This window comes from Chiloscyllium plagiosum, unplaced genomic scaffold (assembly GCF_037043375.1).
Source record: "Chiloscyllium plagiosum isolate Xiang-an unplaced genomic scaffold, Cpla_swu_hap1 HiC_scaffold_11, whole genome shotgun sequence".
Lineage (NCBI taxonomy): Eukaryota > Metazoa > Chordata > Chondrichthyes > Orectolobiformes > Hemiscylliidae > Chiloscyllium > Chiloscyllium plagiosum.
Genome location: NW_028270149.1, coordinates 19,571,897 through 19,596,128, shown reverse-complemented (window position 1 = coordinate 19,596,128; position 24,232 = coordinate 19,571,897). Strand labels below are relative to the sequence as shown.

The following is a 24,232-nucleotide window of genomic DNA, read 5'->3' as shown; positions in this document are numbered from 1 at the left end:
TTTTTGACAGGCAATGTAACTTCTTGGGTTGTAATCTTCATCCTGCCAATAAACAGCGCCTTGAATCCAATCCTCTACACAATTACCACTGCATCCTTCCAGGAAAAGCTGAAGCAGTGTTTGCGGAATCAAGAGCTGCTTGGTCCCAAAAAGAGCCTCACAAGCACGACACAGATGAGCAACGTGTAAGATGACCAATCCTGACAGCATCAAGCAAAAGGGTGTTAACATCTTACATCCCTAGATGAGTGCTAGGTCACACAGTAACTCTTTACAATATTGAGTGAGAACTATCATCTGTCTCTTACCAGAAGCAATGCTGTGTGAAACAACAATTTCTGACAGCATATGTTGAGAAAGCTTTACCACCTCATTTCTCTAAGTGAATGCTGTGTTACACAATCATTCAAATAGCGTGGATTGAGGAAGATTCATCATCTTGGGTCTGGACAAACAGTCACGGTGTAACACAGCTATTCATGATGACATACCATGAGAATTTTATTATTTCCTTTCTTTCCATGAATGGGTGCAACATATATTGAGAGAGCCTTTGCCATGTAACTGCTCATCAAGCAACCATATTTAGTGTAGACCACCAGATCTAATAGCACTAATGTGATAAATGTCCTAGGTAGTCCTTTCATCCATTATTGCAAACATTGGACAAGATAAAGAGTCAACTCCCCACTCAAATTACTTTTCACATACATTATGTTACCCTCTTTTTCCTGTTTCAAATCCTAAAATTGCCTGACTCTCTTTTTACAGATCCTTATACTTAGTTGTGTCTTTGCTTCTCAACTCCCAATCAAACCGTTTTAAAACAGATACTGTGCTACAGTCTTAGCTGCTCAAGCACAATTGTCTGTAAAACAATTTTGGATGTGAGTAAATCATGGGAAAGCCAGTTCCAAACTTAATCATTTCAGTCTCAGCTGCCAGACTTGACTGTGTCAGACTCATGGCCTAAATGTAGTCAATGTTCTTGTGTCGTGGATATAAATCAAACATATTGAAGAACTGAATGGTTGAAATTTGTATGGAAATTTTAAAATGATGTTACTGTTTTACCCTGTCTCAGATACTACAGAATTTAACAACTTCTTCAATAACAGCACTGCTTGACCACTGTTGAGTGTGAGTTCCTTTGTTATAGTAGCATTTGAATACATGCAGCTTTCAGCATACAAATGGAAGCACTGGCAGTGAGGTAGTGACCTGTAGAGTACCACACGATAGTGGTAAATCCCCTTTTTACACTACATATCTATAAGATCTGACATAGATGTACATCACAGACCAGAAGTGAATGTCTCACTTTTATTTGACTTAAAGGTATTGAGGTTAGTTACGCACAGGTGTTATCAATTCTAGAAGGAGTGAAAATAGACAAGTCCCCTGGGCAGGATGGGATTTATCCGAGGATTCTCTGGGAAGCTAGGGAAGAGATAGCAGAGCTGTTGGCTTTGATATTTGAGTCATCATTGTCTACACGTTTAGTACTTGAAGACTGGAGGATTGCAAATGTTGTGACCTTGTTCAAGAAGGGCAGCAGAGATGACCCAGGTAATTATAGACCAGTGAGCCTTACTTCTGTTGGAGGAAAGGTTTTGGAAAGGATTATAAGAGATAAGATTTATAAACATCTAGCAAGCATGTGAAAACATTGGAAAATGTGCAGAGGAGATTTACCAGGATGTTTCCTGGTCTGTAGGGAAGGTCTTATGAGGAAAGGCTGAGAGACTTGGGTCTGTTCTGATTGGAAAAAAGAAGGCTAAGGGGGGATTTGATAGAGACATACAAGATGATCAGAGGATTGGATAGGGTAAACAGTGAGAGTCATTTTCCTAGGATGATGATGTCAGCGTGTACGAGGTGGCATAACTACAAATTGAGGGGTGATAGATTTAAGACAGATATCAGAGGCAGGTTCTTTACGCAGAGAGTGGTAAGGGCATGGAATGCCCTACCTGCTAATGTAGTCAACTCAGCCACATTAGGGAGATTTAAACAATCCTTAGATAAGCACATGGATGATTTTGGGATAGTGTAGGGAGACGAGCTGAGAATAGTTCACAGGTTGGCGCAACATCGAGGGCCGAAGGGCCTGTTCTGCGCTGTATTGTTCTATGTTCTATATTCTATGAAGCTAACATTGAGTCAAACACAAATGGTACACTACAGATGGAAATAAACAATTTTACTTAGTAAACCTTACTGTAGAAAGTCTGACACTTGTACAGTACCAGATGGGAATAACTTGTTCCTTTTGTTTCAACTTAAGACATTATTATTGTTCTTTGTTACATCATATTATTAGACATTATATTTATAATATTTAGTGCACAAGTCATAGTACTCAAAGTAAATTGTTGTAGTGTGTACGTATTATTGAGTGTCTTAAGCTGGCTTTGACCCCAAGGGGCTACTCTGGGGAATGCTTATAATATTGTGCGTACTATTGTGATTGTTCATATTTGTACGTGTCAACTGCTGACTTTATGCTGTGCTACAGAAAAATATTATTGTTATCCAATGTATACTGTACAAGAACAGGGTTTGACACTGAAGTCCAAGACAATGTTTCAGTAGAATGGTGGAAGACAATAGTGTCTAAGTTGGGATCAAATATTTATATGTCTTGCAATAGACCCAGAAACACTACACACAACCATTTGGGGAAGAATTAATGATGCTTACTTGATGGGTCCAGCATCAAAATGATACTTGGTGAAATGTTACGCAAGTTATAATTATTAGTGGAATTGGCTTTGAGATTGCAAGTGCTGAGAACATAGATAAAAGCAAGTAACCCAATGTTCTATTGTGTTTAACAATGTGTTCAGACACAAAGTCCAAAAAGGCAAGGTAACATTCCTCATCACAATCAGCAGTCGGTGCCATATAGTTAATGTTGTTTTCTTTTTGTTTTTCCAACTGGTCCCAATTAATTTCACTGCACCTCCCATGCACTAAATGTTTTACCAAAAGGCTGCGGATGCAATGGATGTGCATTGAATGCCTAGTTTGCTGCACAGGGTCAAGTGCAGAGAATTTTTAAACAATGGATTTAACCCATCCTAGCCCAGACTGACAGTAGATTAGGCTGAGATCAAACTGCAGATCAAATCTGGGGTGCTCCGGGACTGTATATATTAGTGTCGCATTCAGCATTGCATCAACTGAGTCATTAGAAGCCATTTCAAAGCAACTTACTGGACTGGAAATAAGCAAATTAGGTCTAGCAGTCATTTTACATCACTCCCCACCCCCAAAAAAAATTTACTCTCCATTGACTCCATGTGAGAATAAAATCTTATGGAATGTGAAATTGGTCTGTGTCCCAAAAGTATTTGTGTCCTGCCCAACAGATTAGGTCAAAGTGTCTTTCAAAGTCTCCTTGACGGAGAAGCATTAGGGTAATTCCACCTCAAGTTTACAAACAAATGAATTGTTTTTTGTGTTTTAACATTTTAATAGTTGGCTCATTGGATGGGAGACACAGTGACAGATGCTGTACATTCTATTTAATAAAAGCCTAGTCAGTTTATCCATGAAAGTCAGGGGGAAAGAAACTATTATTTGTCAGGCAATTATTTTGACACAAGATACTCCCTTAATGTGTAATTGAAGCAGGTACAAAAGAGTACCAAATAATTTTTGAATGCTATAAAAACTCCATCCACACAAAGTTTGGTGAGAATGTTGAATACCATGATATAAGTCCACAGCCATGAATTCTTAAAAACTAAAAGGAGAGAATTTATAAGGATTTGTACAGGGGACAGGAGCGTTGGAGAAAATAGATGGAGAAAATAGCTGCACAGGCAGACCTGTTGTGTTAAATGCCCCACATCATTGCTGCAGTAATTTGTGATTTCATGGTTTACTAGTAACAATGGTATTCTCTGTCACTGCATCACGTGTTTTTTTTTGTTAGATTGCAGGTGTAAGCTTATAAGAATTGGGTAATTGGGAACAACTATGGGATCAGTTGTGTTGGGGGTGGGAAAGATTGGGAAGGGGACATGTCATGAATGATGTGAAGAAAATCTGTTCACTTCATTCCACTCTCTCTCGTCACATGTGTTTATCACTTAAAAATAGTCTGAGGAAATATAGTTGAAGCAGCATTTTGTCTTGCTTCTGGAAAGTATTCTGCAATCAGATTGTAATGGAGTGGAGACAGGGTCATGCCAAACATGGAATATGGGACAAAAAGAAAGGTTTGAATTGTAAAGGATCTGAAAGGAAATAATTTGAGACATGGATTAGCAACAAGAACAAAGAATTATAAGTTAATAGGAAACAGCACAAACATTAAGTTGTAATAATGCCAGATCTTCAACCAAACACTCAGAAAATTAAATGAAAGCAAACACATTTTTCACAATAGTGGAGAACTCAAATCAGACAACAAAAACCCAATAAGACTGTTATTTACATCTGCCTTTGCATTGTACATTCTGAAAGAGCTGTGTAAGTAAGTGGTGGAGTGTTTTGAATATATTACTGCAATGATGGATAAGGATTTAATTTGGATTTTCAAAAAAAAGAACAGGAAATCAAAACAGCAACTTGCATTAATATAGAATCTTTTCTCATAGTAAAGCATTTCAAGATGTTTCATGCTAGCATTATCAAACAATATTTGACACTGGGTTACGTAAGGATCTACTAAGAAGTGACCAACAGCTTGATCAAAGTGATAGGCTTTAAGGTGCATCTTAATGGAGGAGATTGAAGTGACAGGTAAACATGACTGTGATGAGGACACTTTTGGTGACCACAAGTTTACAAAAGATATTATGTGGCAAAACAGCCAGGAGAACATTGGAATGGTCAGGATCAATACAATTTGTTGCTACTATGAATACTTAGAGGAAAGTATTCCATAAATATCTTTTTGAGAGATAAGGGATATAATGATAAGTCAAGTAGATGGGATAATAACTCACAAGAATCAACAAACTTGTTTGTCTGAATAGCCTTTTCTGTTCCTAGAACCTCCTAACCTATAACGAGTCTAATCAACTTTTTAAATATAGTTACCGAGGACAAGTGAAAAACAAGAGCACTTGGAACTGGGATGGACACACATCTCTGTAAAATAGTGAATACACAAAACATTTATAGTACATTACTTCACCTATCCTTAACACTGGTTCTCAGAAACTGTGTTGTCTATTCACTTTTACAGCACAGCATCATTGTTTCTATATACACTATTTTGTGGCAAAAAATTATTAAATAATTCTTATGCCATGTTTATCAAATTGGACAAGAACGAGGTTTGTGATTGGCTAGGTGGTGGTTTGGGAGCCAGGTTTGGGCACGGAAGGAATGGTTCAATAACCTAATATTGAATCAATGATTGGGAAATCTGATTTTTGTTCTTGTGCTTATAAAGTAAATGAATTTGTTCCAGGGTAAGTTATTTGTGAATTTTGTCAATCTGCTTATCACAAATGCTAATAATTTGGGCAGGAATCTCCTATCGTATCTAAGCTTCTAGCACAGCAGGCCTCATGTCTCATTTCTACATATAAAACTGTTAAATAGATCTGCTTAAAAGCTGTATACATGGGCTCTGTAATTCCTAGTGTTAGAATTTGGCCCAAACAATCTGTGTGTAAATGTGAATGCAAAATGTTATTTTTCATGCAAAATTGTGTATTTTGTACTTGCTGTATGATAAACTGCAATAAAGTAACTATTTAATATTTTACCTGATTGTGGTGTTTGACTTTAAACAATGCATTGTTCTTTAACCTTCAGTTTCCTTCCATTACTCAGTCCCTTCCAGCATATGAACCCTGTGGTCAAAATTCTAGGGAAAGCAAACTGTAGTTATCCATCTAAAAACAGATGGGGAAGCAGTGGTATAATGGAATAATGGTACAGTATGGACTAGTAATTTAGAGGAATTAAAAGCTAGTCTTATGGTGGCCATTGTTACTGTCATTAAAAACCTTGCTGGTTCACAAACTTCCCTGAAGAAAGGAAATTTGCCATCCTTGTGACTACAGACCCACAGCAGTGTGATGGACACTTAACTGCCCTCTGAAATTGCCGAGCAAGCTACTCAGTTCAGGGGCAATTACAGATACAATTACAGATAGACAACAAATGCCAGTGTTGCCCTAATACTATGCAAGAATTTAAAAAATGAGAACAGCGAAGACTTTAATTATCTTCCAGCTCATTTACAAGAGGTCCATGGTCTCTCATTCTTCACCTCCATTTTAATCTTGGTACTAATTACTTTGAATTTAACCTCATTGGTTTTGACTTCTGTAAGAGAAATAGGTTCATCCTATTTACTCTATCTAGGTCCTTGGGTTCAGAAAAGATTTAAAAGGATGTTGCCAGGGTTTGAGGATTTGAGTTATAGGGAGAGGTTGAACAGGCTGGGGCTGTTTTCCCTGGAGTGTTGGAGGCTGAGGGGTGACCTTATAGAGGTTTACAAAATTATGAGGGGCTTGGATAGGGTAAATAGACAAAGTCTTTTCCCTGTGGTCGGTGAGTCCAGAACTAAAGGGCATAGGTTTAAGGTGAGAGGGGAAAGATATAAAAGAGACCTAAGGGGCAATGTTTTCACACAGAGGGTGGTACGTGTATGGAATGAGCTATTAGGGGAAGTGGATTCTAGATTAGAGAGGTGCTGGTAAAGCACAGCAGCTCAGGCAGCATCCGAGGAGCAGGAAAATCGATGTTTTGGGCAAAAGCACTCCATCAGGAATAGAGGCAGAGTGTCTGCAGGGTGGAGAGATACTTCCGAAACATCGATTTTCCTGCTCCTCGGATGCTGCCTGAACTGCTGTGCTTTACCAGCACCACTCTAATCTAGAATCTGGTTTCCAACATCTGCAGTCCTTGTTTTTACCAGAGGAAGTGATGGAGGCTGGTACAATTGCAACATTTAAAAGGCATTTGGATGGGTATATGAGTAGGAAGGGTTTGGTGGGATATGGGCCAGATGCTGGCAGGTGGGGCTAGGTTGGGTTGGGATATCTGGTCAGCATGGATGGGTTGGACCGAAGGGTCTGTTTCCATGCTGTACATTTCTATGATTCTATGACTCTAAATCTCCTTTCAGCTTTCACTGTTGCAAATAAATCAATCTTAACCTATCCTGTCTCTTCTAGATAAAATTCTTCAATCCTGCCATTATGTCATAAATCTCCTTCCTGGTAGGATCATATTCTTCTTGTAACGTGACTCCCAGAACTGTACTCTGTAACAGTGGCCTAATGTTTTAGATAGTTCTAGTATAACCTCTCTGTTTTACACTCGCCACCATGACTAATAAACTGCAATGTTTTAACCACCTTATATATCTGTTCTACATTGGGGGATCTGTTATAATGAACTTCAAAGTCTCTCTAGTCCTCAACACTTCTCTCCAATTACCTTACACATCATCTGATTGAATTCTATTTTTTGCTTTTCTACCCACCTGATCAGTCCATTCATATCTTCCTGCTGCATACACTTCTTTCCTGCACAGGCAATTTTGAATCATTTGTATACTTCTTAATCATGATCTTATATTTAAATCTAAATCATTAATAATCAAGATGGAGGATGGAAGAACCTTCTGGCTGTAAGAGCTACTCCTTTTTTGAGGTATTTTAGGTGTTGGAGGTGTTTCCTCAAATTCCAGGAGCAGCAATTTCTGTTTTATGTGCTGTTGCATTGTTTGGAAATTTGGAGAAAATAAAGTCAAAACAACAGCACTTTTAAAAGGGACAAGGACAGACAAAAGTCAGCACATGGTCAGTGGAGAGAGAGAAAGAAACCTACACTGCTAACTGACACAGCAGTGAATCTGCGCAGTTACTGCCTTTGCTGTTTGAACTCATGTATCTCTGGACATTGGAGTATGTCTAGGAAAACTTAACAAACAGTGAAATTCACAACTAATCTTGGAGGAACCTGTGTGGGAGAGCCACAGCACAGGAACAAGTAAGTGCATCGTTTTTAAACGTAGCCTTGCAGTAAATCTACAATAGTGAGTAGAGTGTGTTCTTTCTAGATTACATACTTTATTGATTAATTTTTAAAAATATAAGCCATAAGTATTAAGTTAGCCTGGAGCAGTGTTTTCTTTAGTGCAATAAGATGGTGCTATTTTCTGGGTCTGTAGTTTGTGAAGGAGCAAAGATAGCCTTTAGTAGTGTGAGATGCTCTTCTTGTCAGATGTGGGAGTTTAGGGAGAGTTTACATGTTACTGAGAATTATGTCTACAGGCAATGTCTTTGGTTGGGAATCCTATCAGATTGAGTGGATTGATTGGAACGACATTTAGAAGCAATAAGGAATTTACAGGAGCTAGGGGGTATGATGGATGGTAGTTATAGGAAGGGAGAAGAGCTTCAGATAGTCAGAAAGATGGATTAACTCCAGGAGAGGTAGAAGAGGCAGGCAAGTGGTGCAGGAGTCTTCTGTGGATATCCCCATTTCAAACAAATACGCTGTTTTGGAAAATGTAGGAGGTGATGGAATCTCATGGGAAAGTAACACGAAAAGCGAAGTTTCTGATATTGAGACTGGCTGTAATGTAATGAGGGATACATCGGGTTCCAAGCGATCGATTGTGAAATGGGACTCTCTAGTCAGAGGCACAGACAAAAAAATCAGAATGATATATTACCTCCCCAGTGCCAGGATCAAAACCGGTGGCATGGTGGCTCAGTGGTTAGCATTGCTGCTTCACAGCACCAGGGGTCCGGGTTCAATTCCAGCCTCAGGCAATTGTCTGTGTGGAATTTGCACATTCTCCTCATGTCAGCACAGGTTTCCTCTAGGTGCTCTGGTTTCCTCCCACAATCCAAAGATGTGCAGATCAGGTGAATTAGCCATGCTAAATTGCCTGCAGTGTTAGGTGCATTAGTCAGGGGTTAATATAGGGTAGGGGAATGGGTCTGGGTGGATTACTCTTCAGAGAGTCGGTATGGACTTGTTGGGCCGAAGGGCCTGTTTCCATACTGTAGGGAATCTAATCTAATCTAATATTTCATTGTGCACCCTCTATGTTCTCAAAGGGGAGAGGGACCAGCAGGAGATCATTGTACATATTGGAACCAATGACACAGGAGGGGAAAAGGATGAGATTCTGAAGGGAGAATGTAGAAAGTTAGACAGGAATTTAAAGAGGAGGTCCTTGAGGGTAGAAATATCTGGATTACTCCCAGTGGCACTAGTTAGTGAGGGTAGGAATAGAAGGATAGAGCAGATGAATGCATCGCTGTGGAATTGGCGCATGGGAGAAGGGTACACATGTTTGGATCATTGGAATCTCTTCTGGGTAGAAGTGACCTGAACAAGAAGGATGGATTGCACCTGAATTGTAAGGAGACTAATATGCTGGCAGGTAGATTTGCTCAAGCTGCTCAGGAGGATTTAAACCAGCAAGCTGAAGGGGGACAGGGAGATAGTGAGGAAAGAGATCAGTCTGAGACTGGTACAGATAGGAAAGGGAGCATGTCAAACAGTCAGGGCAGGCAGGAACAAAGTAGTACAGAGAAATTAAACTGCATTTATTTCAATGCAAGAGGCCGAACAGGAAAGGCAAATGAACTCAAGGCATGGTTAGGAACATGGGACTGGGATATTATAGTAATTACAGAAACGTGGCTCAGGGATGGACAGGACTGGCAGCTTAATGTTCCAGGATACAAATGCTATAGGAAGGATAGAAAGGGGGACAAGAGAGGAGGGGAAGTGGTGTTTTTGATAAGGGATAGTATTACTGCTGTACTGAGAGAGGATATTCCTGGGATTACATCCAGGGAAGTTATCCAGGTGGAATTGAGAAATAAGAAAGGGATGGTCACTTTATTGGGATTGTAGTGGGGGAGCATAGAGTCATAGAGATGTACAGCATGGAAACAGACTCTTCGGTCCAACTCGTCCATGCCAACCAGATATTCCAACCCAATCTAGACCCACCTGCCAGCACCTGGCCCATATCCCTCTAAACTTTTCCTGTTCCTATACCCATTCAGTTGCCTTTTAAATGTTGCAATTGTACCAGCCTCCACCACTTCCTCTGGCAGCTCATTCCATACAGGTACCACCCTCAGTGTGAAAACGTTGCCCCTTAGGTCTCTTTTATATCTTTCCCCTCTCACCCTAAACCTATGCCCGCTCGTTCTGGACTCCCTCACCTCAGGGAAAAGACTTTGTCTATTTATCCTATCCATACCCCTCATGATTTTGTTAACCTCTATAAGATCACCCCTCAGCCTCCGACACTCCAGGGAAAACAGCCCCAGCCTGTTCAGCCTCTCCCTATAGCTCAAATCCTCCAATCCTGGCAACATCCTTGCCAATCTTTTGTGAGCCCTTTCATGTTTCACAACATCCTTCCGAAAGGAAGACCAGAATTGTATGCAATATTCCAAAAGTGGCCTAACCAATGTCCTGTACAACTGCAACATAACAATGTTCAGTGTTGCTGAACAAAGAGATCTTGGAGTGCAGGTTCATAATTCTTTGAAAGTAGAGTCGCAGATAGATAGGATAGTGAAGAAGGCGTTTGGTATGCTTTCCTTTATTGGTCAGAGTATTGAGTACAGGAGTTGGGAGGTCATGTTGCAGCTGTCCAAGATGTTAGTTAGGGTTATAATGGTGCTGAAAAAGCACAGCAGGTCAGGCAGCATCCGCGGAGCAGAAAATCAATGTTTCGGGTAAAAGCCCTTCATCAGGAATAGAGGCAGAGTGGAGAGATAAATGGGAGTGGGGTAGGGTGGGGAGGAAGTAGATCTGTACATCTCTTTGACTCTATAAATGTACTTTCTCCCCACCCCCCTCTCATTTCTCTCTCCACTCTACAGGCACCCTGCCTCTATTCCTGATGAAGGGCTTTTACCCGAAACATCAATTTTCCTGCTCCTCAGATGCTGCCTGACCTGCTGTGCTTTTCCAGCACCACTATAACCTAAACTCTGGTTTCCAGCATCTGCAGCCCTTGTTTTTACCAAGATGTTAACTAGGCCACTTTTGGAATATTGCATGCAATTCTGGTTCGATTCCTATTGGAAGGATGCTGTGAAACCTGAAAGGGTTCCAAAATGATTTACATGGATGTTGCCAGAGTTGGAGGGTTTGAGTTTCTCGGGAGAGGTTGAATAGGCTGGGGCTACTTTCCCTGGAGGATCTGAGGCTGTGGGATGACCTTATAGAGGTCTATAAAATCATGAGGGGCATGGATTGGATAAATACACAAAAAAGTGCAGACAATACAGACCCAGCAAGCCCCGTCCCTCCCATTTTCCGGCCACTCTAAAGCAGCTTGCCCCTTCTTTCTCTTTTTTGCAGGTGTGAGACACTGAGTCACAAGGTGCACAAATCTTTATTCAGTTTCCACCACCAGGAAGAAAGGAAACACCCAAGTGGCCTTTGACAAGCAGTGCCCTTCACATCAAAGGGCAATGCTGTGTGATCAAACAGCGAAGGGGAGGTCAGGGATTAAATCAAAATAGAGTTGGAGGGGGAAGTAATGCACTCCACTCCCTGCGGCGCACACTTTTTTTTTGAACAGGATATCTGACACACCTATTCTTTTTTTTAACCCCCACACTACCGCCTAACTGCGGTAGTGCTTATTTTTTCCCCAGCACCCATGGTGTGTGTGTGTGTGTGCAGGTGTGAGACACTGAGAGACACAAAGTGCGTGAATCTTTATTCAATTTCCACCACCATGAAGATAGGAAAACACCCAAGTGGCCAATGACAAGCACTGCCCTTCACATCAAAGGGCAATGCTGTGTGATCAAACACTCTTCTTTTTTCCTATTAACCCCCACACTTCCGCCTAACTGCGGTAGTGCTCATTTTTCCCCCAGCACCCATGGTGTGTGTGTGCAGGTGTGAGACACAAAGTGTGCGAATCTTTATTCAATTTCCACCACCAGGAAGATAGGAAAACACCTGAGTGGCCATTGACAAGCACTGCCCTTCACATCAAAGGGCAATGCTGCGTGATCAAACGTTTCTTTCTTTTTCCCCCTCTTCTTTTTATTAACCCCCACACTACCGCCTAACTGTCGTAGTGCTTATTTTTCCCCAGCACCCATGGTGCGTGTGTATAGGTGTGAGAAACAGTGAGAGAGACAAAGTGCACAAATCTTTATTCAATTTCCACCACCTGGAAGATAGGAAAACCCCCGGGGTGGCCATTGACAAACACTGCCCTTCACATCAAAGGGCAGTGCTTTGTGATCAAAACAGTGAAGGGGAGGGTAGGGACTAAATCAAAATAGAGTTGGACTCTTCTTTTTTTTTATTTATTTTTTTTTTAACCCCCACACTACCACCTAACTGCGGTAGTGCTTATTATTATTTTTTTCCCCCAGCACCCATGGTGTGTGTGTGTGCAGGTGTGAGACACAGTGGAAGACACAAAGTGCACCAATCTTTATTCAATTTCCACCACCTGGAAGATAGGAAAACCCCCGGGGTGGCCATTGACAAACACTGCCCTTCACATCAAAGGGCAGTGCTTTGTGATCAAAACAGTGAAGGGGAGGGTAGGGACTAAATCAAAATAGAGTTGGACCCTTCTTTTTATCTGTCAGCTAGGGCTCCCTGATTGGACCAGACTAACAGCCCCAATAAGGGAACTCATTTTCTATGCGGTCCTGCTGGCTGTCCTCATTACAATCACTACAATTCTTAAGAATATTAGTGAACCAAATGGGTATTTCAACAATCAACAATGGTAACATGGTTGCCATTATACTTGTTTCGAACTCCAGATTTTAGTTGCATTTGAATTTCACCATTTATCAATATTAGGATTCAAACTCATATGTTTTTAGAAAGTCAATCTGGATTCTTTAATGATAGTTTTTTGACATCACAATTGCACCAGAGTGCCCCCCAAAGAAAATTCCCTACAATGATAGGAGTCCATTGGTGGGGAGGTACAAGCTGTCTGGTTCATACAAGAATCATCTCCCTAGAACTGGTCTCAATTCCCAGGGACCTAAAGCTACTCCTCCTGAAACATCTCTCCAGGCACATGTTCATTTACATAACTCTCCTTTTTTTTGGATTCATGTACAGAATTTTAAAATAACTGACATTTGTACAGTATATTTAATACAGTAAAATACAACACAGTATGAGATTTTAACTTCATCAACAGGACCTATCATCTGCCAGGGCCCTTGGTTAAGTAATGTTAAGAGAATTTACAAGATGTTGCTGGAAATAGTTGACATGAACAGTTACATGTCCCTTTACTCTTAAAAGATTACTACAATGCCCACTTAAATTGATGAATACCCACAATGATATTGGCATTATTATGAGCAAAATTAGGTGGCTTTCTTTATGAGTATCCAATTATCCTAATTTTCCTTGGAGTCAAATGGAAATTCAGCATCTCAGTGATTAATTGCCAGCATTTGGGTGGCATCATTTAAGTAAGTTGTAGGGTTTTCATTGTGATCTCATGAATGGGCAAAAGGAGCAGGTCAGAGCAAGAAATATGCTGAAATTATCATGAGTCCTTTAGGACCACCCAGCTCCTGTTGACCCCTAAAGTAAACATTCCACACTGAACTTGTAGACTACGTTGTTTCCATGAGGAGGATGACAGCAGCTTCCACCCTGGGATCAAGCTAAAGTAACCTTGAAGGCTCTCTGAACATTAAAGGGCAGCTATCTGGGTCTGATGTCATTGACATCAGAAAGACCTGCATGGAAAATGGGATGGCTTCATTTCAGTTGCCTGCCTACTCAACCTCTGTGAGTGACAGGGTGGCCATTTACAAACAAGCAGAATCTCTGCTCAGCTCACAAATCCTGTTAGAACTCAGGGAATGATTGAAATGCTTTTTGTGAGGTGAAAAGTTACATTTACACTGTACTGTAGATTTACAATAAAACCTTTGTAACTCTCTCAAAGTCTTTTGCCACTTAATTCAACTTATGGTATCAATGTATAAAACAAAGTGTCTTGTTGTAAATACAGGAACAGCATGAGAAACATAAAATGGAACCATTGCTGATTCTGAAGTTAAAGCAGAGCGGTGTAATATTGCAGGATTAAGAGAGGTTTGAAGGCCAATTTTTAAAACAGTGTTTCCAGCCCTGACTTATTGAGCCACTTCTCTTCAGGATTATTACAGAAATCAAGGGTTCATTACCAAAAACAGAAAAACCTCTTTTTTTTTCCTGACTCATACTCCACAGGCTCCTCTGGCAGCTCACTCAGTGACACTCCTGCCCCTATATCAGAGGATCCTGGATTCAAAGACGTTGACACAGCATCCAGGCTAACATTCTGTACTGCATCAAAATATGCATGACTACAAGACCTGCAGTACTCTCGGAGAGCTGCATGGCATGAATGCTGCCTCTTTCACACTTCTTCAGCTCTGATGAAGTGTCATGTAAACTCAAAACGTTAGCTTGCTCTCTCTCCATGGTTGCTGCCTGACCCGCTCTGATTTCGGTACTCAGAGATGTTGTCCTTTGGATTGGATATTAAACTGATGTCCCATTAACCTTCCAATGGGTGCAAGGCTCCTATAATGTATTATTCAAAGAAAACATAGGGAATTACCCTGGTTTCCTAGCACACATAAACAGATTACCTGTTATTCTGGATGTTCTCAGGAGCTTTACTGTGAACAAATTGGCTGGTGTATTTCTTCTATTACTTGAGTAAATGCACTTCAAAAGTATTTCATTGGCTCAAGGCACTTTGGGACATCCTGAGTTGTTAACGGCAAAATATAAATGCATGTCTTTCATTTCTTTTATTTCCATGGAGAACTGGAAGGCCCTGCATGGTCAACAATATGCTAGCTGCTACTTCAATAACGTGCTCTCCAGTGGCTTCTTCAAAAAGACAATCTTACCTTTGATGGGTCACAGACTGTGGATGGCCCATCCAATTTTACACCATCCAAATTAAGCAAACTGTCTAGAGAAAAGGGATTTGCACTGGCTGCTGTGAATGAAGCCTGACTACAATATCTGATCTGGGCAAGTAATCCAAAAACTTCCTGTTCAATAAATGATGGAAATGAAATCATTGTGTTTACCACGATATTTCTCATTGAGTGAGGGTAATCATTGAGTGATGCAGAATAATACAGCAGTACCAGATTGGGTTGAGTAATATGAAGGGAGCTGATGCCACCTAGTGATAGACAATGAAATTGTACTTCATAATTGATAACACATATTTCTGATCACCCTGTCATTCACATAACATTAGAGTTATATAATGTCTTTCCTGGCAATAGTATGTTACAAAAATGGCATACTGTCAATGAAATACTTCTTTGGTGGTCATTGCAAGGACAAATTCTATTGTCTGATCCTGGCAGACAGTAAGTCCAGCATGCAAGATGCAGAGTGAAAACTAGACTCTCTCATTCTACCGACAAGTGGAACTAATTTCATTTCAAATTAGTTTTGACATTTAAAGCTCCTTGACAGCATTTGCTGATGGAAAGAACAAGAAAGAATAAAGAACATGGAAGATCCGAAGAAAAAACTACTTGCATTTAGTCAACACAAAAGGCTTAAAGCTATACATACGGGAGACAAAACTTTGCGCTGGATGGAAAATTAGTTGAACATAATTGATGCTCGTTGACTGAAATTACAGAAAGGAAACATTTAATGAATTATATGTCCCAGAATCAATACTGTATAATGCTTGCAAGTTTTTTTCCTGATCATAATTCCAAATTTATCTCAAGTTTCCCCTTCATTTGTTAGCCAATAGGTACGTAACAGATAACAAGATTAGCAGAAACTTGATGAAACTTAACATTAAACTTTAACTGTGCTTGGATCAAGGATAATTCCATCTTTTGCTGAGGTGCAACAAACATTCTAGTTCAATCTGTCAGCATTTATTTCCAACATAAAAAATGCTGAAAACATTCTGCAGGTTTGGGAGCATCTGTGAAGTGCTAATTATCTAGATTGTGACTTTCTCATCAATACTAGAGAAGAAGGAAGAAGTTCTTCAAGGTGGCAATTCCTGGAAGAAAAGTGACAATGAATTAAACACTAATTCAAAAGCAAAATATTACGGATGCTGGAAATACTCATTCTGGCGAAGGAAGGAACATCAACATTAAATGGGGGAGACACGGTGGCTCAGTGGTTAGCACTGCTGCCTCACAGCACCAGAGTCCCAGGTTCAATTCCAGCCTCGGGTGACTCTCTGTGTGGAGTTTGCACATTCTCCCCGTGTCTGCGTGGGTTTCCTCCGGGTACTCTGGTTTCTTCCCACAGACCAAAGATGTGCGGGTCAGATGAATTGGCCATGCTAAATTGCCCAGAGTGTTAGGTGCGTTAGTCAGAGGGAAATGGGTCTGGGTGGATTACTCTTTGGAGGGTCGATGTGGACTGGTTGGGCTGAAGGGCCTGTTTCCACACTGTAGGGAATCTAATCTGTAGGGAATCTAATCTAAATGTTAAGTTTATTTCTCTGTTCGCAGGTGCTGTAAGACCTTGCCAGTTTCTATTTCAGATTTCCAGAATTCACAATATCTTATGTTACTATTTACCTCTATTAAGCTACACTCCACAGTTCAGAATAGCATACAATGTTGATTCCAAGCTATACTTAGAATTGCACATCCTTCTTCAAATGTGAGTATACCACAGAAGTGTTATTGTATCTTTTGGCCTCTTCAAGAGCTCTGAATATTTTGAATGTTGACAAATATTTTTGTCATGAAGATAATTCTGAATTGGAACAAGCAGAAACAAAGTGTAGATGTTGTGGTATTCCAAGAAATCATGCATAAATGACACAGTAACATCAATAATGAATGGGACAGCTGTGTTTTCTGCATGGTTTTGTAAAGTTGCTGCCTGAGATTTACTGCTGGTGGACTTATCCACCACTGCAATATTTTGGCTGAAAGTCACTACTTGCACAGCAGATAGAAAGATTCACTATATAAAGTGAAGTTGTCTCCATTTCAGACTGAGTACCCTTTAACTATATGATTAGTGTTAGTTATAATTATCAATAACCTCCCAGTCACTGAAAATAAAGTTGTTAAAATGTAGAGTCTCAGTCCTTTAGGCTTTAGTTTTGGAGATTTTAACAATATAACAATTAATTTTGTTCTAATATTTTCTGTGATAATCTTAATCCAAGCCTTTCTCTATTTCTCCTACTGTAACTGATTAGACATCGAATTTATCCACACTAATTTACGCTTCTTTCTTATCCTTGCATAGTTAATTCGGCAACTATTCACTGATTGGTTAAGAAAATATATAGTTGGTTGTCCTATCCAGTCTAATGCTACATGCACGGTTGAGTCCATAACTTGCCATGCAAAAAATAGTAAAACCTGAAAAGGTCTGACCAATGACAGCTGGTGTTACATGCTTTACTCCAGTAAATTAAATTCCAACATAGAAATTATAGTTTACCGTCAGTTGTGGGTAATGGTATGAAGGATACGACAGAGTATTTGGAGCTGCTGTTTGAGACTTGCAAAGAGCAATGTATTCCATTACTACAAATCTGAATTTAAAACAGAAACTTTTATAATAAAAAGTCATCAAATTGAAATGTTAACTCAGTTCTCTCTCTACTGATGCAGCTTGATCTGCTGAGTATTTATTGTACTTTCATTTTTACTTCAAATTTCCAGGATCAACATTATTTTGCATTATGGTGCAAAGCAAAAGCAGATGGGGTTGGATAAGTAAAGAAACAGACGATGAATATGGAAAACCATGTAAATAGAAAAGCAGAATCATCTCCCATGATCCTGATAGATAATATTGTTGGATATGGAAGAAAGTTATAATGTCATCAGTAGTAGGAAGCATGTAAGTACATTGAGACAAGCAAGGAAAAGTGGAAAAATTGCTTTGATACTTAAATTGTTATACCATTCCACTTATTTATATAGCTTTCAGTATTAATACTAACATAAAAGATTATGACCCAAAATCTTGACAATAAGAATTAAGACTATTAGACAGTCTGCATGAGGCATAGATAGGATTTATAAAAGAAAAGCAAAACAGATGTCTGCAAACATACTTGTTTGGAAAAAAACACTTGAAAAGAGAAAACAAAATGCAATTACTACCATTGTCAAAGCAAATGGCAGCCATCAACAAAAATGGAGAATTGCTATTGATTACAACTTTTGAAAGTTTTAATCAATGGTAATTGAACTTTACTGATCACTTTATATATCTCTTATGAACATAAGCAATAAAAGCAGGAGTAGACGATATTCAGGTTGAGCCTGTTCCACCATTCAATGTTATTGTGGCTGACCTTCAGCATCAACTCCACTTCCACTCCCACTCCCACTCCCCATGACAGGGTTTTTGATGCTCAAGTTAGGATTTTCTCAAGGTTTTTTTTATTTCTACAGTTACCTTTTGATTTTCAAGGACTACAGTTTCAATTTTACTATCTAAATTATTAGGTCACAGTAACAAGATCACCATTTTTGTAAGTTCTAGGTCACAATCAATGAAGTTCCCATTAAATTTAATGCTTATTTATCACTGACCATTTTCTCTTCTGAGATCCATTTGTTGAATTTTGTGCAGTGTTTGAACTGTTGAAAGAGTGATAATTACTTTTCTTTAAAAAAAGGCAAAAGATATAGTAAAAAAAGTTTCTCATAACCATGAAACTATTAAAACTAACACAAAAGATCACAAAGCACTAATTTAAACAATGTCTTACACTGTATGTAAAAACAGTAGTGAAATATTCTTCAATACAGTAGAGTGAAAGTCTAAAGGATTATACAGTTACAAATGTAAACACAAAATTAACTCTAATACAAAAGGTTATATTGGCTAAAGATTAACCTGTATATACTCAAGTACATACCTCATGTAAAAGTCAATCTCCTATTTTTGATCAAAAAATCTGGAATTTTCATTCATCTCATGTAAAAGTCGATCCTAGTTCTTCACAAACAACAGATCTACATGAGTCAGTGTGCCAGTTGTCCGGCTCTGCTCCAGGTCTTCCAGTCCACCAGCCAACACACTCTGCTCCGGGTTTTCAGAATTACTTAATTAGTATATAGAACATTATGGCGTAACACAGACCCATCAGCTCTCAATGTTGCACCGACCTGTGGAACCAATCTGAAGCCAATCTATCCTTCACTATTCCATTTTCATCCATATCTTTATCCAATGACCATTTAAATGCCCTTAAAGTTGGCAAGTCTACTACTGTTGCAGGCAGTGTGTTCCACACCCTTACCACTCTGAGTAAAGAAACTACCTCTGACATCTGTCCTATATTTATCACCCCTCAAATTAAAGCTATGTCACCTCATGCTAGCCATCACCATCCAAAAAAGGCTCTCACTGTCCACCCTATCTAACCCTCTCATTATTTGAAATATCTCAATTAAGTCACCTTTCAACCTTTCGTCTTAAGGCCTTCCTACCAGGCAACATCCTGGTAAATCTCCTCTGAACCCTTTCCAAAGGTTCCACATTCTGTGTGTTTTCTCATTCTGTGTTTTTTCTTTGTTTAGAAATCAGTTGGGCTTCTGCTAATGATACAACATAAATTTTGACAAGCATGAATTTCAGCCACTCAGAAGTAGTATCCACGTAATAGTTGACCCCATAAATTTAACCTTAAAAAAGTAATTTAAAAAAATTGACTATTACTTGAGTATATACGCTACATTTAATCACAAATAATTGCTTCACTTCTCCAACAAATTAAAACAACACCAGTACATAGGCATATCGGTGACCATGACTTTTTGGTAAGGGCTAATGAGCTGGGAGTATACCTACTCTCCCTTGGAATTCTGGAAATAAGTGCAGCCTTGTATATCTCAAAGCTGAGTGTACTGCTTTCATTCTGTTCACAATTCCATGGTGTATATCTTTGTCGAGCAATGCTAAGCAGAGTCACATGGTATCAAAACATTAAACACTACATCTTAAATAGTATAATATTAAAATAATTAATGAATATACTTCAAATATATGATTACAATTAAACAAAGTCAATAATTAAACGTTACTTTCCCTATTTATCTTAAAGTATTTGGACTCACTCACTACACTGGAAGAGTTCATCAACATAGACTCAGAGTCATAGAGATGTACAGCATGGAAACAGACCCTTTGGTCCAACCCATCCATGCCGACCAGATATCTCAACCCAATCTAGTCCCATCTGCCAGCACCCAGCCCATATCCCTCCAAACCCATATATCCCTCCAAATTCATATACCCATCCAAATGCCTTTTAAATGTTGCAATTGTGCCAGCCCACTCCACTTCCTCTGGCAGCTCATTCCATACACGTAGCACCCCGTGTGTGAAAAAGTTGCCCCTTAGGTCACTTTTATATCTTTTCCCACTCATCCTAAACCTATGCCCTCTAGTTCTGGACTACTCCACACCAGGGAAAAGACTTTGTCTATTTATCCTATCCATGACCCTCATAATTTTGTCAACTTCTATAAGTTCTATTGGCATCTATCCTAATATTGATTTCAATAAGTCTTCTCACTATTAAAGTTAAACTGATTAGTCAATAACTTCTGGACGTATCCTTATAAACTTTTATGAACAAGGCTACTACATATACAATTCTCCAGTCCTCTGATGCCTCCAACCACTCCTGCACCAATTCTAGAAAAGTTTTAAACCTTATTTCTACAATTTCCACTCTAATTTCTTTCCATATCCTTAAATGCACTAGAACTGGTTCTACTGCCTTATCAACAAGTATCAACAATCTATCCAATACCTACGTTTTGTCTTTTTTAACCCTGCTCACGACTGAGTTTCATCAGTCATCAAGACTTGTGGATCACCTTCCTTTGTGAAAACTGTCACAAAGCTGGTGCTTTTATTTTCTAGAAGCTGTTCCTTTTTTCAAGGATACTGTGTTCTTGATTATTTTCAGAGGGGTCATAAACAGTCCAGGCTCTGAATCAACTGGTTTGGTACAGAAATAAAAGGGTTTATCGAGAGGCCTTTTTGTTTATACGTATCCAGGTGAGACTTTAGGCCAAAGCTTTTATGTTTTAGAACTTACCTGTATAATGAAAGTGGAATGGTAAGTCCTAAAAGTTGAAGTCTTGTTTGAGTCAGTTCAGCAGTGGGCTGTGTGGAAACAGGCTGCTAGACTCTCTCTCCTTCTGCCCTTCTAACTTTGACCTGTAAGCCTCTGTTTCAGTTTTATTCTATGTTTAAGGGGTTTGTTTATTGGAACTGTTGCGCATTTTTGGAACAGCATTATTAAGTCTAGTTTGGATAGACTGAGTTCTGTGGGTATTCTATATTCTGTTCTTTGTGTTTCGTTTCATAATTTTGTGAATAAATTTTTGTATGTTTTAAAACCTGGTACTCAATCTAGCTAACTTACTCCAGGTAATTTTCACTGTACACTTACCAAAGCAAATAACAAGGTTACGGTCTGGGCTGTCTGCTTAAGAATGTTTTGAGTGGCCTGGCCTAGACCACAAAACAGATGCAAAGTATCAAATTCACACCTTAGCCAGGTCCCCCATCACAACGTGAAAATCTTTTTGCAGTCCATGATGAACTTTATTCCTCCTTTTGCCATTCATTGTTTAAGAGTCTATAGAAAATTTTGCGTTGATTGCTAGTTTCTTTCATAATCCCTCTTTGCTGCTGTCACAACTCAATTGGGAAGAGCGAACAGATAATCAAGCACCACAATTGCATACGTTGCCGCAAATGTGAAACTACTCAATTAAATCAGAGATGATCAATTTACCTGACCGACTGATAGTCAGAACAACAGTGACTCCTCACTAGGTTTTGTCATTAACAGGAAAATAACTATTTGCTGTAATCAAATATTCCTTTTCCAATGGCACAAAATGGGTTACTAATACACTACTATGTACCTTAAGCTATACTATATCCTAAAACCACAGACGCGCACATTCATTCAAAAATAAGATGGAGAATAAAAAGGACAGTTTGACTCAAACATTATGGTTGGAAAAAGTATGGAGAAAAATTCTCGACACCAAAAGTCCAGACCACAAAAAGGTGGCGGGAGTTGTTTCTCATATTTCTTTTGATTTTGTTTTGTTTTAGTCATGGTGACATGTTGCTGTCTGCAGTTAAGGTTAAAAATCGCACAACACCAGGTTATAGTCTAACAGGTTTATTTGGAAGCACTAGCTTTCAGAGCACTGCTCCTTCATCAGGTCAACCACCTGATGAAGGAGCAGCGCTCCAAAAGCTAGTGCTTCCAAATAAACCTGTTGGACTATAACCTGGTGTTGTGATTTTTAACTTTGTCCACCCCAGTCCAACATAAGCTCCTTCACATGTCTGCAGTGCTATGATCAATATTCAATTCAATAGCTGAGTGGGTGCACCCAAGTCTTTTCAGTGTTAGAATTATTTTCTGGGCCTTCAAGTTCTGTTCTTCTCATTCACAGAGAAATTGTGAGATGTGTTTCTTGTTTGCAGGCTTCTGAATGTTGCTGACTCCACTGTCCTCACAAGACTTACAAACTGCAGTTGGACAAATCCAAAAGCTGTCATTAAGATGTTTTTCCCAAACCCGAAATTTTATGTTGTTAATGCATCTCAAAAAGTATCCATCTCACTGTTCCAAATATTACCATAGACTTGAACAGCTAAAGTGTACTTCATATAATCCCACTTGATCTTTGAAATGCAAAAGTTCTCCTGATACTTTCAGCTAAATCAGAATCCAATTTCATTTTCCAGGTTATATTGTGAAGGAAAGAAAATAGGTAATCCCTTACTTCTCTTATTTTTCATCACCTTTGCCTGAAACATCATTTTCCTGCTCCTCGGATGCTGCCTGACCTGCTGTGCTTTTCCAGCATCACACTTTTGTCTCTAATCTCCAGCATCTGCAGTCCTCACTTTCGCCTAACTGTCATAAGCATGCTTTTCCTTCTTTGACTTAATCTCAATCGCCTTTTAAATCAATAGAGTTCTTGCTTTTGCCTATATATTTGAAAGAATATATCTCAATATCTGGCTTTGAAGGTAGCCCATTGTTCAGCCAGTTTTTGCCATCGACCTTTGCTTCCAGTCTATCACTGCCCTTTTTCCCCCCCATGGAGATCAGTTCTCCCCACGCAATTATACTTACTCTGGATTGTTCTTTTCCACTGTCATTCCAAACTTTATTTCAAACAATAATCTCTGTTCTGTAAATACTCCCTCACCAACACTTAGTTTACTTGGCTCATGCTATTCCTTTGTACCAGGTCTAACAGTGCCAATTTCCCCACTGAACTGGACACATCCTGTAGAAAATTATCCTGAACACAATCTAGGAAAATTCCCCTTGCTGCTCTTTACATGAACACTATTAATTAAAATCCCTTGTGATTAGTATTCTATGATTTTTGCATCTCTCTGTGATTTAGTTGCAGATTTGTTCCACTTGGTGACGTGTATACTGCATCAAGCAATGCAATTTCATCCGTTTTGATCCTTAGCTCTAGCCAAATCAACTGCCCTCCAACAATCTTGGGCTTCCCATTTCTGCAGCACTAAAATGCTCTCCTTAACCAATACCATTAACCCATCCCCTATATTTTATGAACTTTATGACCAAATATACTTAACACAGTCATCCCTCTCCTTGAGCCATGTTTCTGATCTAGCCACAAAACCATAATTCCAAATGGCAATCTGCACCTGTAGCTCACTAACCTTCTTGACTACTCTGTGCATTCATGTAGCTTAACCCTAATTTAGACTCAATTTATTTCTTCCTTTCTGCAACTTTGCCTAATACTTATTACTCTATAATGTTCTGTCTCTCCCAAACTTTTGAGCCCCCGCCCACAGTCCTGATGCATCAGATGCAACTCATCTGGCGTATACAGTAACCAATCCTTTTTGTAAAAATCTAAAGCCCTCCCTCCTGCACTATCCTTCCAGTCACACTGATATATCATTCCTCCATGTAATTTGCATTTCCACCCTCCCCTAAATAATGCATCCCACGACTGATGAATCAGCCCCTGCCATTGACATCAGTTGCATCTTTATGTTTCTTCCATCAGGTATGAAGATTGCACACCATTGATCACTTTTTAGGGGTTTGGATCAATCAGATAAGGCTTGGTTTGTAAAATACTAACATATTCCTAAATTTACATTTGATAAAAACTAGTATACAGTATACAGTTTGTGCAAAACACATAATAGTCTTTCATCACATGAACAGAACCAA

At 39.3% G+C, this 24,232-nt stretch overlaps 1 protein-coding gene and 1 long non-coding RNA gene across 2 annotated transcripts in view; one reads left to right on the top strand and one right to left on the bottom strand.

The window, feature by feature from the left end:
• rxfp2l (relaxin family peptide receptor 2, like) overlaps positions 1-3,859 on the top strand; it is a 114,336-nt gene extending 110,477 nt beyond the window's left edge. The window contains exon 18 of the mRNA XM_043705268.2: positions 11-3,859. Coding sequence (XP_043561203.1) covers positions 11-189 — 179 coding nt within the window. The 3' untranslated portion in view covers positions 190-3,859. The remainder of the gene's footprint in view (positions 1-10) is intronic.
• Positions 3,860-12,300: 8,441 nt separating this feature from the next.
• LOC148148767 (uncharacterized) overlaps positions 12,301-24,232 on the bottom strand; it is a 39,834-nt gene continuing 27,902 nt past the window's right edge. Inside the window, exons 4-5 of the long non-coding RNA XR_015758615.1 lie at positions 17,437-18,590; positions 12,301-16,734 (exon numbers count right to left, since the gene is read on the bottom strand). This is a non-coding gene — a long non-coding RNA (uncharacterized LOC148148767). The remainder of the gene's footprint in view (positions 16,735-17,436; positions 18,591-24,232) is intronic.